The sequence below is a fragment of the Pezoporus occidentalis genome, unplaced genomic scaffold (assembly GCF_034315485.1).
Source record: "Pezoporus occidentalis ecotype Australia unplaced genomic scaffold, CSIRO_AGI_Poc_V1 ctg10, whole genome shotgun sequence".
Classification (NCBI taxonomy): domain Eukaryota; kingdom Metazoa; phylum Chordata; class Aves; order Psittaciformes; family Psittacidae; genus Pezoporus; species Pezoporus occidentalis.
In genome coordinates, this window is record NW_026912779.1 from 1,741,019 (window position 1) to 1,756,136 (window position 15,118).

Consider the following 15,118-nt stretch of genomic DNA (forward strand, 5'->3'; position numbering starts at 1 on the left):
ATGATGTGCCTTTCCTGTTTTGGTGTCTCTCTGTCTATGCACCCACCTCAGCTGTGCCTCATGGCTTCAGGAGACGTGGATGTTCCCATTCACAGAGCTTGCTGAGGGCCTTTGAGCCCCCTGACGACCTGACCCAAAGGATAGTGTGAGGTGTGAGTGTGATAGTGTGAGGTGTCCCTGCCCATGGCAGGGGGGTTGGAACTTGATGATCTTAAGGTCCTTTCCAACCCTAACTGTTCTGTGGTTCTATACCCTAGGTTTTCATTCTCTCTTTAACCAGCTTGACTCTTTAGATCCCAAAGACAATCTGCGAAGGCCAGGAAGAGGTTATGTGAGAACAGTCAAGGGGAAAGCTGGGAAATCAATTTTCCTTATCTACCCCCTGACTTTCAATGTCCTCTGCTGTAAGTTTTCCCATCTGCTTAGGAAAGCAGGAGGACTTGATCCCGGCCTTCTGAGCATGTGTCTTCTTTCTGCAACTTCTGGAATATTAGAAGACAGCATCCAAGGATGCAGTAGCAAATGATCAGCTGCTTCTTGCAGCCCTTCCTGGGGGCAGCTTCAGCCTCCACCCTGCTGCAGGGCTGTGATGCTCTGGTGACTGTTTCCCCCAGTGCAGCTACTCCTCAGTGTCCCCATTGTCCCATGCATCCCAGCTGGCCACCTGGGCTGTGCTGCCTGTGGGCCACGTGCTGGAGGTTCCTCCTCTGAATGGAGGCAAGTCCTAGAGGCTGGAGTTTATTAAAGCCTACTGCTATTTCCAGTGTATTTCCTCAATTCCAAAGCTATTTATGCGGAGCTCTGCAGGAGCCATCCGGTGTGCTGCTCTTCAGGAAATCCCTGTGATGGCTCTCCCAGTCTGTGGGGCTGATAAGCCTCCAGAACAAAGCCTTAGGGCTGGGTGCAATGGGAGTGGTAGCAGAGGAAGCCTCTTTGGGTTTACACAAAACTGCTCTCCCAACCAAGCTCCACCTGGATGCTTAACAAAGGAGCAAAACAAACAAGCACAAGTATGTGCAGCGGCTCCATGCTTCCCATACGGGGTTCTTTGTAGTGCTGAGCATTGTTAATCTGGTTTTCAGATGCTTTCAAGCTATTCCAGAGCAGACCCCACTGTTCATTGGTAGAGCAGGGAGACCCTGCCCTGAAATGGTCACCATCTAAACAGATTTAGAATCATAGAATCAACTAGGTTGGAAAAGACCTTTAAGATCATCAAGTCCAACCATTAACTCTTACACCTAAGTAATGAAGCTGCAGAAAGCCAAGGTAGGACAGGCTTGAGCTGATCCTGTAGTTCAGGCAACATGAAAGAGAAGGAAAATGTTAGGAAAGAAACTGTTGAAAGTTGGGGTTCTTTAAACCGTATCAGAGACAGAAACATGAGCTGAAAGTCTCTTGTAAAGCCAACATCAGAGACATCTCAAAACCTTCTTTCACTGAATCTCACCCACAGAATTTCTCCATCCGGGAATTGTCCATCTCTGCAAAACTGGTTACTTGTCAATGGACAAATACCCAAGTACTGCCCTGAACTTGTCAAGTTATTACTCCAGAGCAAACCATATATACACACACACACATGTACGTATCCTGTAGGGAGACAGGCTGAGAAGATTTGGGCTGTTCAGCCTAGAGAAGAGAAGCTGTGTGGAGACCTCAGAGCAGCTTCCAGTGTCTGAAGGGGGCTATAGGGATGCTGGGGAGGGACTCTTCATTAGGGAGTGTAGTGATAGGACAAGGGGTGATGGGTTCAAACTGAAACAGAGGAGACTTAGGTTAGACCCTATGCAGAAGCTCTTTGCTGCGAGGGCGCATCAGGCTGAGGACAGAGAGTGCAGAAGCAGAGTGGAGTAGGAACACAATCTTTTAGTGCCGTTCACAGGGAAGAATGAATGGGAATAAGGACATGGAGAAGGGGAGGAAGGGAGAGGATGGGGTTGAATAAAGCTATCACTACTAGCTTTTCCAGCTAGGAAAGGAGCTGGTCTGCCTGATGCTGCTGTCCCTGCTTTGCTGACTTCTGCTGTGGTTTCTACCAGCCAGAAGGGAAGCTTTTCCTCCTCCATTTTCTCTTGGAGCAGTGTAAGGGGGCTGCGGGCCTACATAGGGCTTCTCTGATTCTGCAGTTGAGATTTGGTTTAAAGGCAGTGGTAGATGTGACTCACATTGTGACCTGGGCCTTCACCAACTGCATCTGTGCAGCTTCCTGCTCAGCACAGGACAGAGGTCAGTTTTGTTCTTGCCCATTCAGAGAGCAGAGTGCCTCTGGTTTGCTGGAGCAGCTGAAGAAGGCAAAGCTGCCTTGCCTGTATCTCAGTGTTCTCAGCAGGCAGTTACAGTCACACTATGTGTAAGATTCATTACCCCTGCACCAGCCTGGAAACCCACAGGCTTACAGTTAAACCACAAGTGATGCTGTCAGCTTCCAGCCTGGTTAGCATCCGGGGGCCTCCAGGGGACAGCATGGGAACATTGGGCAAACCTTATTCTACCTAAAGCCCTTCTGACACACTGCTGGTAGTAAAGGGTAGGGAAAGCTTTCTGGTGGTAGGGGGAGTTATGCACAGTAAAATCCCTGTCATAGAATCCCAGGTTGGTTTGTGCTGAAGGGACCTTAAAGCTCATCCTGCTCCAAGCCCTGCCACGGGCAGGGACACCTTCCACTAGAGCAGCTTGCTCCAAGCCCCTGTGTCCAACCTGGCCTTGGAGCTTTTAAAGGATTTAGGGAAACATGAACGAGGAATTAGTCATGTTTGGTTACAGCCAGTCTGGGGCAGGAGAACAGACCAAGTGACTTCTTGAGGCCCTTTATTCCCATCAATTCTGTGATGAAATACAGGGATTCCTGCCTGTTCCAGCAGCGTCCATCCTCAAAATACTGCAACCACATCTTCAAGCATCCACTTTAAACCTTGTTCCAGTTCAGCCCTGTTCTTCCTCATCTGCCAGTCTCACTCCAGGTTGCCTTGGACAACCAACCGACCTTTTACAGTTAAACAGCTCTAAGAGCAAAGATTGCATTTGTTATGCCGAGGACTGAAAGAAAAGCAATGTCATCCTCTCTTTGATGCCCTGCTTGATTTCCCTTCAAACTTCTTGGATTTAGTATTTCCAGCACTCTCTGGGAGCTAATTTTGTTACTTTCCCAGCAGAAGAACTTCTCTACTTTGAGCTCTATTCAAACAAGAGTCAGGAAAATTCTCCTTTGAACTGCATAGCTCATGTTCCCTCTGGACTACATGAGTCTATAACGTAATCTGGCCTTCAATCTATGAACTCATCATGATAAAATCACCCAAGCAATTCCTTCCTTCATTTTAGCAACCTGAGTAATGCCCTGGATTTGCCCAGGCATATAAAAACCAGCCAAGAAAGAGAGGCATCAAACCTAGTGGTGTTAGCTGTGTTAGAGGGCTTTTTCCTAAGGCACAATCTGTGTGTCCTTTTCTTTGTGCTCTCTCAGATAACACCTGATTAAACTTCAGATTACCTGGCCTTGGACTGCAGCCTCTTCCTTTGATGGGTACCTGTGTCTTCCTTGCCATCTGATCTGTAAATTCATCTTCTTGACCTACAGCTGTATAGATGCTGTTTGTCTCTACTTATTCAGAGGAAGCTGTTGAGACAAAAGAGAAGCAATTTGTATCCTCTAAAGGGTTTTCTCCTATTCCTCTGCCTACAGCCCTTTGGCTTCTGTGTAAAACATATCCCTAAGCCTTCCTTATGTTTCTGAAGTCACTAAATCCATGCCAGGGAGCTTGCTTTGGTAACTTAGCGTAGATCAGCAAGAGTGGTCTCTTAATCCGGTCCTTGTCATCAACATGTAATTTATAGTCATTGAGACTGCCCTGGGTCCCCAGAGGTTTCACTCCCATGGATTTATTGAGCTCTCGCCAGCTTGTGCTGAGATCATCTTATAAATTGCCACCCTTTAAAACAATTTCCAACTCTCTGTCCCTGTTTGTCTTAGGCCATTGCAAAGAGCAGCAGTATTTCACTGTAAGACCCTGCCCAGTGAAATATGAACAGATTTACACAATGAGCAGTAAATAACAACCATCTCCACCTTTATTCCGCCTCCTCCATCTCAGTCACCTCATAAATAATGCAGGTACTGAAGGAAGGGGATAACTGCTCCAAACTAAGCACGAATTAAAACCATGTTCAGAGGTACCTTGGGAATGAGCTCTTCAAGCACTGTTCCCTTTGAAGATCCCACCAGGACCTTTGGGAATGGGCAGCACAACTCATCCTTCAGGGGTAAAAGGAATTAAAAGCAGGGTGTCTGGGCTGGCCTGTTCTTTCCTTCTGTCTGCTCTTAAACACGGAAAAATAGGTTCCAGTGTGCATAAAGCTTCTGTTTGCAGAAACACCCAGGCCCTGTTTGTTAAACAGAGCATTTGGAAGGCTGGCTGAACCACTCCTGCTTTGTTCGGGAGAGCAAGTTGCGAGCTATGGCAGAGCTCTATTACAAAGGGTATTGCAGCAAGCACCCACTGTGCAGGAGCCACGTAATGTGTGAGCTTATTGCTGCAATCTTCAGGTCGTTTTCGTATGGGTTTTGGCAAAGGGTCTGAACTCTGCTGTGTCTTGACACCGGTGAGGCAGATTCTGACCATAGCCCTGTGGAACCCTGCAGACTTCTGTGTTTTCTGTGTGTTTAACTGGTCACAAAAGCAAGTAGATGCTGAACTGAAGTAAGCCCATTAAACAGCACACGTACAGCTGAGCTTCCAAACCATCCTTCATTTGAAAGGCAGCAGAAGACACACACAATACGTGTTCAGTATCTTGGAGAAGGGCTTTGGAGGGGAGACTGAGCTGAGCTCTTAGGCAGAAGCTCTTCCCTGTGAGGGTGCTGAGGCGCTGGCACAGGGTGCCCAGAGAAGCTGTGGCTGCCCCATCCCTGGCAGTGTTCAAGGCCAGGTTGGACACAGGGGCTTGGAGCAAGCTGCTCCAGTGGAAGGGGTCCCTGCCCGTGGCAGGGGTTGGAGCTGGAGGAGCTTTAAGCTCCCTTCCAACCCAAACTGTTCCATGTATCCCAAAGGGGCTACAGCAACCAACCAGTACCAGTTGTGCATGCAATGCCTATTTCAAAGTGGTTTTCTCTGCTCTAATTTTTGTGACTAGGCATAGGAAGAACCGTGAAGCAGCCAGTGAGCTTCTGATGAGGCTGAAGGATAACAGGGATCTCCAGAAGTTCCTCCAGGATTGTCAAGAGGTAAATCACATCCTTTCACTTCTATTGCTAAAGCTGCATCCTGCTGAGGGCCATCCTTGCCCTGTATTTCATCAGGGCTGGAATGCTCAGCAGAAAACCCCAGCCCTGCCCAAACCCCTGCAGAAATGAATCTGTTTTGGTTGGTTTTTCCCCATGAACTGAGTTTCCCTTTGTCATCTAAGCTAAAGACAGGGAAAAGTGCCAAAAGCAGTGAAGGTTTTCTGCTGCGGTATAAATAAATCCCGTGGAGCGTGGTGGGATTAGCACTGAATTCATCAAGGTTTTCGTCTGCAGCTGGATGTATGTGTCCTGGTGCAGGCGATTGCAAGGGATTTCTATGAAACCTTAGTCAGAAGAACAGGAGTAATGGGAGGAAGAGGGGAGCAGGATTAAACTGGGTCATTTTTAATGTGTTATTTATCTGGTAGTTTGCATGTGTTTATAATTGTTAAATCCTGTAACATTTAAAACAAGGAACCCTTTCCAGACATTTAATGACTTACATGGACTGTTTACACTGAAGGCAGCATTTTAAAGTTAGGAGTAATCTTGCTCCTAGCAGGAGGAATTAAGTGATTTTCAGGTTATTTCGTGCAGCACTGACAGATATTGAAGAGCTTTGCCTGTGGCCTGCATTGAAAACTGACTTCCCTTTGCTGAAGGCTGCAAAGAGAGCTGACGGTGGCAGAGCTGTGTGTTTAAATCCAAGACTTACTGCACTGGCTGCACATCTTACCAGCTCCAGGAGCCTGGAATCTGCACCGTGTCTGAATGGAGCTGAGATTTCATACAAGAAGCAAACAAAATGATGATCATAAGCCAGGCAGATGATGTTTGCTTCTTGGTTGCCTAGATGTGGTCTGGTTTCCTGCATTGCATAAGCTAACCATGCTCTTGGCTGAAATTGCTCCTTCCTTGGTAGTAAAAACATGACAGAGTAGCAAAAATGATGCTGTTATTAGCAGCAGCTTCTTCCTTCCGGTACAAAACTCACTCCCTGGCTCTTGGAGCTCCTCTAGCCCCTGTGTCGTCGTGGTTGTGTTGTTCCCCAGGGTCTGGGTTTTGCCTATAGCACAGGATGAAGAGGCAGACATAAAAGCTCCAGTGTCTGCCTGCCTCAATGCCTTTCCTCTTGGTTGGATCTCTCCAGCTACTAAAGCATGGATGTCTCCACAACGGCAGAACTTACACTACCCAAATGTTACACATTTCTCCAGTCCTTTCTTGGTGATAACTGAATGGGTGTTTTGTGAGGAGACAGCCCATGGCAGGGGGGTTGGAACTAGATCATCCTTAGGTCCTTTCCAACCCAAACCTTTCTACAATGAGACTTAGCATTTGCGTTGGCGTGACTGTGGCCTCTCTGCTGCTGGCTCCCTTGGGCTGGAGGGGTTGTGTGATGGATGGAGCACCGCTGTCCTGCAGGGTGGGAGGGAGCCAAGGCAATGCCTCCCTCTTGGCTTTGACCAAGAATTGTAGAGCACAGCTTCGCAGCAGTCCCTGTTTCACCCAGCAATGATCCTTTGCCCTTCCTGCCTGCTGCCATAGGGATGGTTTCCCACCCTCTGGAACCCGAGGACAGGAAGTGTTCTCTGCAGCGTGCTCCTGCCCCAGGGCAGCCACTTTCCTCCTGTGGCTCAGTGCTAAGTGTTATTGTAACGTGGCCTCTTCCCCTCGCTCCTTCCTGCCTCTGGCTCGGGGCAGGCGCTGAGCAGGGCCAGTGGGGCTGGAGGAGGTGGCAGGATAAGGCTCAGAACAACAGCTCAGCAATGACAGACCTTTCCTCTGGGTCACAGATGAGGGGAAACAGCAGATTTTCTTGTTGATAGTAGTCAGATAGTACTGACTGCTGACTGCTGCTGAGTATTGCTTGTGGCTCCTCATCAGATACAGATTCTTCCAGTACCTAAAGGGGCCAACAGGAAACCTGGAGAGGGGCTTTGGACAAGGGCCTGTAGGGACAGGCCAAGGGGAATGGCTTGGACCTGCCAGAGGGGAGACTGAGCTGAGCTCTTGGGCAGAAGCTCTTCCCTGTGAGGGTGCTGAGGTGCTGGCACAGGGTGCCCAGAGAAGCTGTGGCTGCCCCATCCCTGGCAGTGTTCAAGGCCAGGTTGGACACAGGGGCTTGGAGCAAGCTGCTCTAGTGGAAGGTGTTGGGGTTGGAGCTGGAGGAGCTTTAAGGTCCCTTCAGCCCAAACCAGGCTAGGGTTCTATGTCACAGGTTAATCCTGGGCTGTTGCTTTCTCTTGCCTGTTTCTCACATTCATAACCATGAATGTGTGGAGTAAGTTTGCTGAGCGAATGACACAGAGACAGCAGAAACCCCCGAGAAGAGATGTGACACATTTTGCCATTTAGTTTTCTTCGTCTTCCTGCTCATCCAGAGCTCACCTTCAAAGAGGTTAAAGCTGATCTTCCTCCAAGTGCTCTGCGTCCCTGCACGGCCTGCGCTGATTTCTCCATGCTTCTGGAGCGACAGCATCTGGCGAGGCTCCGCGCGTCAGGAGATGCTGCCTGTTCAGTGCAGCCTGGCACCTTTGTCATGCGGCTCAAAGTGAGAACCTTGCACAAGGCAGGCTGTGCCAGCACGGGTGTTTGCAGGGCCAGGTAGTGCAGCAGCACCCGGTGCTCTTTCACCTTCCCTTGTTGCTCTGCCAGCTTTACAAGGGGTTTGTCTTGGCGCTTCTCTCAGCTCATTGCACTGTTAGAGGCTTCTGGGAGCCGAGAGCAGCACCGTGGTGGCGTGGTATTGGTGCAAAGGAGGGGAGGAAGCCTAAAAGCTGGCTCTGCTGGCATTAACAACCAGCTTATGGCTTCCATAGAGTCAGAGCATGGTTTGGGTTGGCAGGGACCTTAGAGCTCATCCAGTTCCAACCCCTTGCCATAGGCAGGGACACCTCCCACTGACTTTCAGTGTCTGTAGTGGTTGCAAACCCCATATTTTAATGTCACTCCTTAAATCCTTTATTTGCATTAATGTTATCAGAAGGAACATAACAACAGTGTGAGTCAGAAGCAAGGGGTTTATGCTGACCCTGCCTGTGTCCCATGTATCACCTGTGTCTCGCTTCACCCCACCTGTTAACAGGAGCTGTATCACCTTTTCTTGGAAGCCCTCTGAAATCCTTAGTACATCTAATGCTCTGGCCAGGCAAAGCAAACAGTGGAAGACAGGAGTGCAGTTTGCACAGTGTAGCAGCTGTCTGCTACCCAGAAAGGCAGGAGTAAAACCACTCGTTTGGGGTTACCGAGTCATCCTTTGGGTGTGCAGTAGCTCATCAGCCTGTTGTAACTGCAGGCTCATTAACACGAGCATTTCTATCCAGAACATCATGTTTTCTTGATGGCGGGAGCAGATGAGGAGTTTCTCTGTTTGCTCTCCTAAGTTTTCCCTTTTTGTGGAGCTTAACAGTGCCTTTAAGGGACGATTTAAACAGGTTTGTGAGTGCTGAATGTGTTTGCTGCCCTGTACCCTTAGTGCGTAGTGGGGAATTGGAGACCGAGACAGCATCCTGGAAACAAAGTTTAGGTTTGACATTTTCCACTTGGGAAGTGACTCTAAATCTGCAGCAATGAATCCTTTTCAAACCCTATAAACATGCCTCTGAATGTGTGTTTTATCCACACCTAAGGGGTAGATAAAGCAGTCGGAACCACCCCAGGAGGAAATTGGATGCTGCCTGCTGCGATCATTTTCACGTTCTATTTGCCCATGGCAAATGATCTGTCTTTTATAGGATTGATTTTCTGTAGCCTTGGTCTGGAAATTGTTCTCAGTGCCTCTGGATTTGCAGAAAATCAGGATGAAATGAGTCTTGGATTTTATCTAATGGCACAAGGAAAGCCTCGAGTACCAAAACCCTACCAGAGATTGGACAAATATCGGATTTAGTGATGTAAACCCATATAGAGAAAAGACTTAGGGGAATAGGTACTGAGTGTGTGAGTTAATGGTACAAACCTGTCTCCGTTCTTTGGTAGGAGTAGAAATACATAATTTCTTAGTGCTTCCCTGAAAAATGTACCTTGGGGCTCTGTTTAATCTGGAGAAGCCTTTTCATGCCACTCCATTAGTGTGTACCTCTGAGTGCCCTCAGGAAGTCAGCAGGGCTCCTCAGGGGTGTAGTGATGACATTGGGTAGCACACTGAGTAATGTTGCAAGGGGAAAGTGGTGCAGAGGTACACCGTGACCAGTAAGTAGAACACACATCCCTGTTGCTCTTGCAGCTGAACTGGGTGAGACCTGTGAGCTCGGAGTTGAGGCCTTTCTGCATGAGTCATGGGTTATTTATATGTTGGAGATGGATGTTTAAATTTAGCTGTGGAAGTGGTGGATCCCTGGCTGAACCCTGAGTAAAATCTGTCTCTGGATCTCGTGCAGCTCCCCTGCAGAGAGGCATCTCTTCCTCCTTGGTCTGGAGGCACTTTGATGCTTTGCACTATTTCACCCAATTGTTTTCACAAGTAGCCGTGTGTTTTCCTTTCCAGCTCTCGCTCTGGATCAATGAGAAGATGCTCACAGCCCAGGACATGTCCTATGATGAGGCGAGGAACCTGCACAGCAAGTGGCTGAAGCATCAGGCATTTATGGCAGAGCTTGCATCCAACAAAGAGTGGCTGGATAAGATTGAAAAGGTAACTAAAGAACATCCATAAAGTGCCCTCATCTTTGTCAAAGATGGTTGGGTACAGAGACAGGACCTGTTCCTCTGCAGGATTGGTCCTTGAATCCTCTCTCCAGCTAAGGCCAAAGGAGATTTCATTACTGTAGGATAAACACCTATCACATTGTGTCTCCATCTACCCCATTTCATTCCTCACTGATGTTAAATGGCTTTTATCCAAGGCATTCTCATATAATAACCATTGGCTAAGCTGCCAGTTTCATGTTGTCTAGTCCTTCTTGTCTCTTCGGAGGATGGCATGACCTAGTTTTCATACCCAAAGAGCAGAAGAGGGACAAATGTTGTGATCTGAGCTGATGAAGTAGAAGTACTTCCTGGGAAAGAACTGGATGGGGGTGAATAAGTGAATTCAGGCTCCCATGCTGCCGCGCTGGCTCTCATTCAGTCAGGACTGCAATCAGGCTCCCTTCCCCATGCAGAATTAGTGCATGAAGTAAAGCACAGCCAGCTTTGTGATTAATTAACATTCACAGCTCTGTATCAGGTTACTTTGAAGGCTTTAATGTGCTGTGATGAGCTGTACTTCCCCCCCCCCATTTCTCATGTGCAGCTCTGGAACACTGAGGAGGTCTCATCTTTAGCTCTCACAGTGGGTTTCTGTTCAGTGTAAGTTAACTTAATTGCTCATTTCCTCTCCCACTTTGGCACTCTGTATCCCATTAGAGGCTTTTCTGTGATCTGCAAATAGCAATACCCTTTAATGGTGTAATTAAAAGGCTGCTCTGGAAGTACTTTTTTAGTGATGCTAATACATCCTCACCCTTTGCTGCTGAAAAATCAGGTTGCAGCAAAGTACCAAAGCTGTGGATGGAGCCACAGCTGACAATCACTTTATTAATGTTGCCAGAGGTCACAGCTATTAAATGTGGTAGGGTTCATATCTGACAAGGTTTGTCCCTTGTCAGCATCACCCAGGAGCAGAGGTAGAAGTACAGTTAAAGAAAATATTCCCCAAATGGATATAATCTTTGTAAAGGCAAAAAGACGTCTTAAGTCCAAGCACTCTGCTGGTGCTAGGGACAGGGTCCCTCCTTCCTTCCAAGGAAGATAGTTCCTCTCTGATAGTAGTTTAGACCCATGGTGATTGCTGTAACTCATTGACATAACCCTCCTCAGTCTCACTGCTCCATTTGGGTACCGTAAGCTCCCTCTCCCAGTGTTACACTGGGTCTTTGTCACCCTCCTGGTGAGATGCCCCACAGCAGTTGTTCAAGCTGCGGGTCCCCCCTCTGCTGTCACACACGCACATGGGGCATCCCACTGCCTTCTGAGCAGTGTCCCCAGGAGCTTGACCTCTTCCTGGCAACAGCCAGGCCTGGGAGCTGACGTTCTGGAAGGAGTCACTGGGTAATTGAAGATAGAAAATGAGCCGTTGATGCTGCCAGCAGATGAGGGCTCCTGAGTGCTTTCTAATCAGAGTAATTCAGCTAACGGTCTGTGAGTGCTCCAGAGGAGGTTCCATTTTGTTGCTCTTTGTTCTGCAGGAGGGAATGCAGCTCATTGCAGAGAAACCAGAGACTGAAGCCGTGGTGAAAGAAAAGCTCACAGGTCTCCATCAGATGTGGGAAGAGCTCGAATCCACTACCCAGACCAAGGCGCAGCGTCTCTTCGATGCGAACAAGGCGGAGCTTTTCACCCAGAGCTGTGCTGATCTGGACAAGTGGCTGAATGGTTTGGAGAGCCAGATTCAGTCGGATGACTACGGAAAGGATCTCACCAGCGTCAACATCCTGTTGAAGAAGCAGCAGGTAAATGGAGCGCAGGTTGCAGAGTGGGCAGCAGCAGATACCTGTGCTCAAAGGAGCAGATCCGGGATCCTTTCCATTCATAAAAGAATTTATTTGCTTTTCTTTCTCCCTGTTGTTTCATGTGTCTTTAAGAAGAACCAGAAGCAAATCAGACATATATTTCTTGGTACAATCTCTACCTTATACTGCCCTTTACCCGCATTAATATCTCTGTTCTGTCTCCTGCTGTAGTCCTCTAGAGGTCATTCCCTCTCTGTGATTCAAACTTGGCCAAAGCTCTCAATCCCTGTTCCCTGCTGTGAAGGCAGCAAGGAGTAGTGAGGACAGCAGGGAGCGTTGAAGCTGTTGGGTGCAATCAGCTGTGCTCCAGAGTTGTTGAGGGTGACCTGTGAAGGACCAACAGAAGAGATTCAGCTCCATCGTTGGCCAAATCCACCATTTGCACAAGCAGGGATAACTGAGGGCTGTCAGCAGCTGCCCACAGTTGTGAATCCATATTTAATCCATGTTCCTTGCTGGAGGAATGCTGCAGTATTGATTAATGTGGTAAACCCTTAATAAGAAGCTTCTGTTCCTCCTTATGGAGCTATTGACGTATCCTTGTCATATCAACTGCTTTTACCCCAGTTTTCAGGACCTTTGTGCTGTGTTTCTGTTTAGATGCTAGAAAATCAAATGGATGTTCGTAAGAAGGAGATTGAGGAGCTGCAAAGCCAGGCAAGGGCATTGAGTCAAGAAGGGAAGAGCACAGATGAAGTGGATGGCAAGCGCCTTACTGTAGAGAAGAAGTTTTTGGAGTTGCTGGAGCCTCTGAATGAAAGGAAGGCAAACCTGCTGGCCTCCAAAGAGATCCACCAGTTCAACCGGGATGTGGAAGATGAAATTGTGAGTATGAAAGAGATCCAGTTCCCCAGACAACAGGAAAATGTCAGAGCCTGCTCAGAGCTCTCACAGGAGAAACCTTTTGATCCTGCGTTTCGTGGTGTGTTTGAGTAACGCTGCTTTTTGCACCAGCCTCTCTCTGCTGCCCTGATTGCATCTGGGGTCACTTGCAATAACATGTGTTCTTCTTCTCTTCCTTTCAGTTGTGGGTTGGAGAGAGGATGCCCATAGCTACATCAACAGATCATGGACACAACCTCCAGACCGTGCAGCTACTCATAAAGAAAAATCAGGTAAGTAGGTGCTGTTAGAGCTCCGTACCTCTTACTTCTCCTTAGAGCTGACTAGCTCAGGAAGGAAAGGCTTGGGGTAAATAGTGGGTGCTTCAGCAGTGGTGGGCTGTGGGGTGATGAGCGGGTGGTGGCTTGTTTTTAGGGTAGATATAAGGAAGAAACTCTTCACTATGAGGGTGGTGAGACACTGGAATCAATAGGCTGATCAAGAAAGCTGTAAGTGCCCCATCCCTGGCAGTGCTCAAGGCCAGGTTGGACAGGGCTTGGAGCAACCTGCTCTAGTGGAAGGTGTCCGTGCCCATGACAGGGGGTTGCAACTGGTTGATCCTTTCCAACCCAAACCGTTCTGTCACTCTGTGTTCAGGGAGGACCCCAGTTTCTCCCCAGGAGCTGATGGTACATGTTTTGCTGCCCCTCTGGAGTTAAGACCCCTGACTGTTGCTTCCTTTTAGCTTGGTGCAGTGTCTCATCCACCTGCTTTCCTCCCCTTATAGACCCTTCAGAAAGAAATCCAGGGACATCAGCCTCGCATTGACGACATCTTTGAGAGGAGTCAGAACATCATCACAGAGAGCAGCCCTAATGCTGAGGTGATCCAGCAGAGACTTGCAGACCTGAAGCAGCTCTGGAACCTCCTCATCGAGGAGACAGAGAAGCGCCACAAGCGCCTGGAGGAGTCTCACAGAGCACAGCAGTATTACTTCGATGCTGCCGAGGCTGAGGCCTGGATGAGTGAGCAGGAGCTCTACATGATGTCAGAAGAGAAAGCCAAGGTGAGCAGCTCCCCAGCAACACTAGTTTGGGTTTAATTGCTTAGCTAGAGGGGTGGAGGTGACATAATTGAATCCGTCACTAATGTGATGGAACATAAACAGATTTAATTCCCTTCTGAAAGCTCAACTGGTCATCTCTTGTATCTGTTATGACGTCTCTGGTAGTGAGGAGGATAGGCCTTGCTGTGCTGAGTCAGGGAAGCATCCTCACACTGAGACCATGGAGGTATGTGCTGTCCCTGTGCATGGCAGGGGGTTGGAACTGGATGAACTTAAGGTCCTTTCCAACCCACACCATTCTGTGATTCTATGGCAACCACATGCCTTCCTGTGCTGTGAGATCAGAATTCCCAGTACAGCCCAGTTAGAGCAAGTTATGTGTTAGTTTTGAATCACTGGGAACAGCAGTCACCAGTCTGTGAAACAGGGCCTGATGGTCAGTCAGCTGATGCCACCAGCCTTTACTCCCAGTGACTTGAAATCAGGACAGCATCAGACCATAGCAAAGAGTACACAAACTCCTGTTTTTCAAGGAGGCATTAGAATGTGGTGTCTTATTTGTTATTTAGGTAAATGCACTGTGTTCATGGCCTTGATAAAATAAACCCCAGCTTTGTGTCAGCGTAACACGTCCCGTTGGTGTTCAGTCTGCAGTTAAAAAGGAGTTTGGCTTTTATACCTAAATGATGAAGATAAAAAGGACATTCATGCAAATAGTTCATTGCACAAAATATGTTACTGAAAGGGCTTAGTGACAATACCAGTTAGCAGTGAGAGCTGGGGGTTCTGGTCCTTAATCGTGACAACACATAGAAAGTTCTGATGGGAATTTCTCCAGGCTCTTTGCTGGAGAATCCTTTGGCAAAGGCTCCATAGGATTTCTTCTCCCGGCCCCAGGCTGTCCCTGCAAAGCCTGACAAGTGACGTGCCTAAAACTGCTCCATTTTTCCGAGCCCTGCACAATCACCAGTGTTGTGTAAACACACAAAGAGCCTCAGAGAAGGGGAAATGCAGCATGCTCAGTGCACAGCTGATGTAATTCTGCCCTGCATCCCAGAGGGGTTGGTGCGTTCACTCTTTCACTTGTTATTTGGCTTTCTGTGGGTACCATTTGCTGTGAACTCAGCTATTAATATACCATTGTCAGAACAGCTTGTCTTCAAGCTGTACTTGGGAGCGGTTCTTTGTAACTGGTTCTGGCTACCACTTTGTGCTGTCACACCAAGCTGACCTGGCTGTGTGGTGTCATTGGGCTGTGGGGCTCAGCTGTCCTTGTTGTCACCATTCCAGGATGAGCAGAGTGCCGTGTCCATGCTGAAGAAGCACCAGATTTTGGAACAAGCTGTAGAAGACTATGCAGAAACCGTGCACCAGCTTTCAAAGACCAGCAGAACTTTGGTGGCAGATAACCACCCAGAAAGGTATCACCGGCCATTTTAAATTGGATCATGACCCCTTTCACGAGTTCAGTCCCTTCATTGGGTTGTTCTGACACACAAAGGCTACAGCAAA

General features: G+C 48.2%; 1 protein-coding gene across 2 annotated transcripts in view; it reads left to right on the forward strand.

Moving 5' to 3' along the window:
• Positions 1-15,118, forward strand: part of SPTBN1 (spectrin beta, non-erythrocytic 1) — a 95,018-nt gene that overhangs the window by 59,668 nt on the left and 20,232 nt on the right. For both annotated transcript variants that reach the window (XM_062609086.1, XM_062609096.1), the window contains exons 17-23: positions 5,134-5,224; positions 9,714-9,860; positions 11,395-11,658; positions 12,319-12,543; positions 12,744-12,833; positions 13,328-13,606; positions 14,897-15,027. In XM_062609086.1, coding sequence (XP_062465070.1) covers positions 5,134-5,224; positions 9,714-9,860; positions 11,395-11,658; positions 12,319-12,543; positions 12,744-12,833; positions 13,328-13,606; positions 14,897-15,027 — 1,227 coding nt within the window. The remainder of the gene's footprint in view (positions 1-5,133; positions 5,225-9,713; positions 9,861-11,394; positions 11,659-12,318; positions 12,544-12,743; positions 12,834-13,327; positions 13,607-14,896; positions 15,028-15,118) is intronic.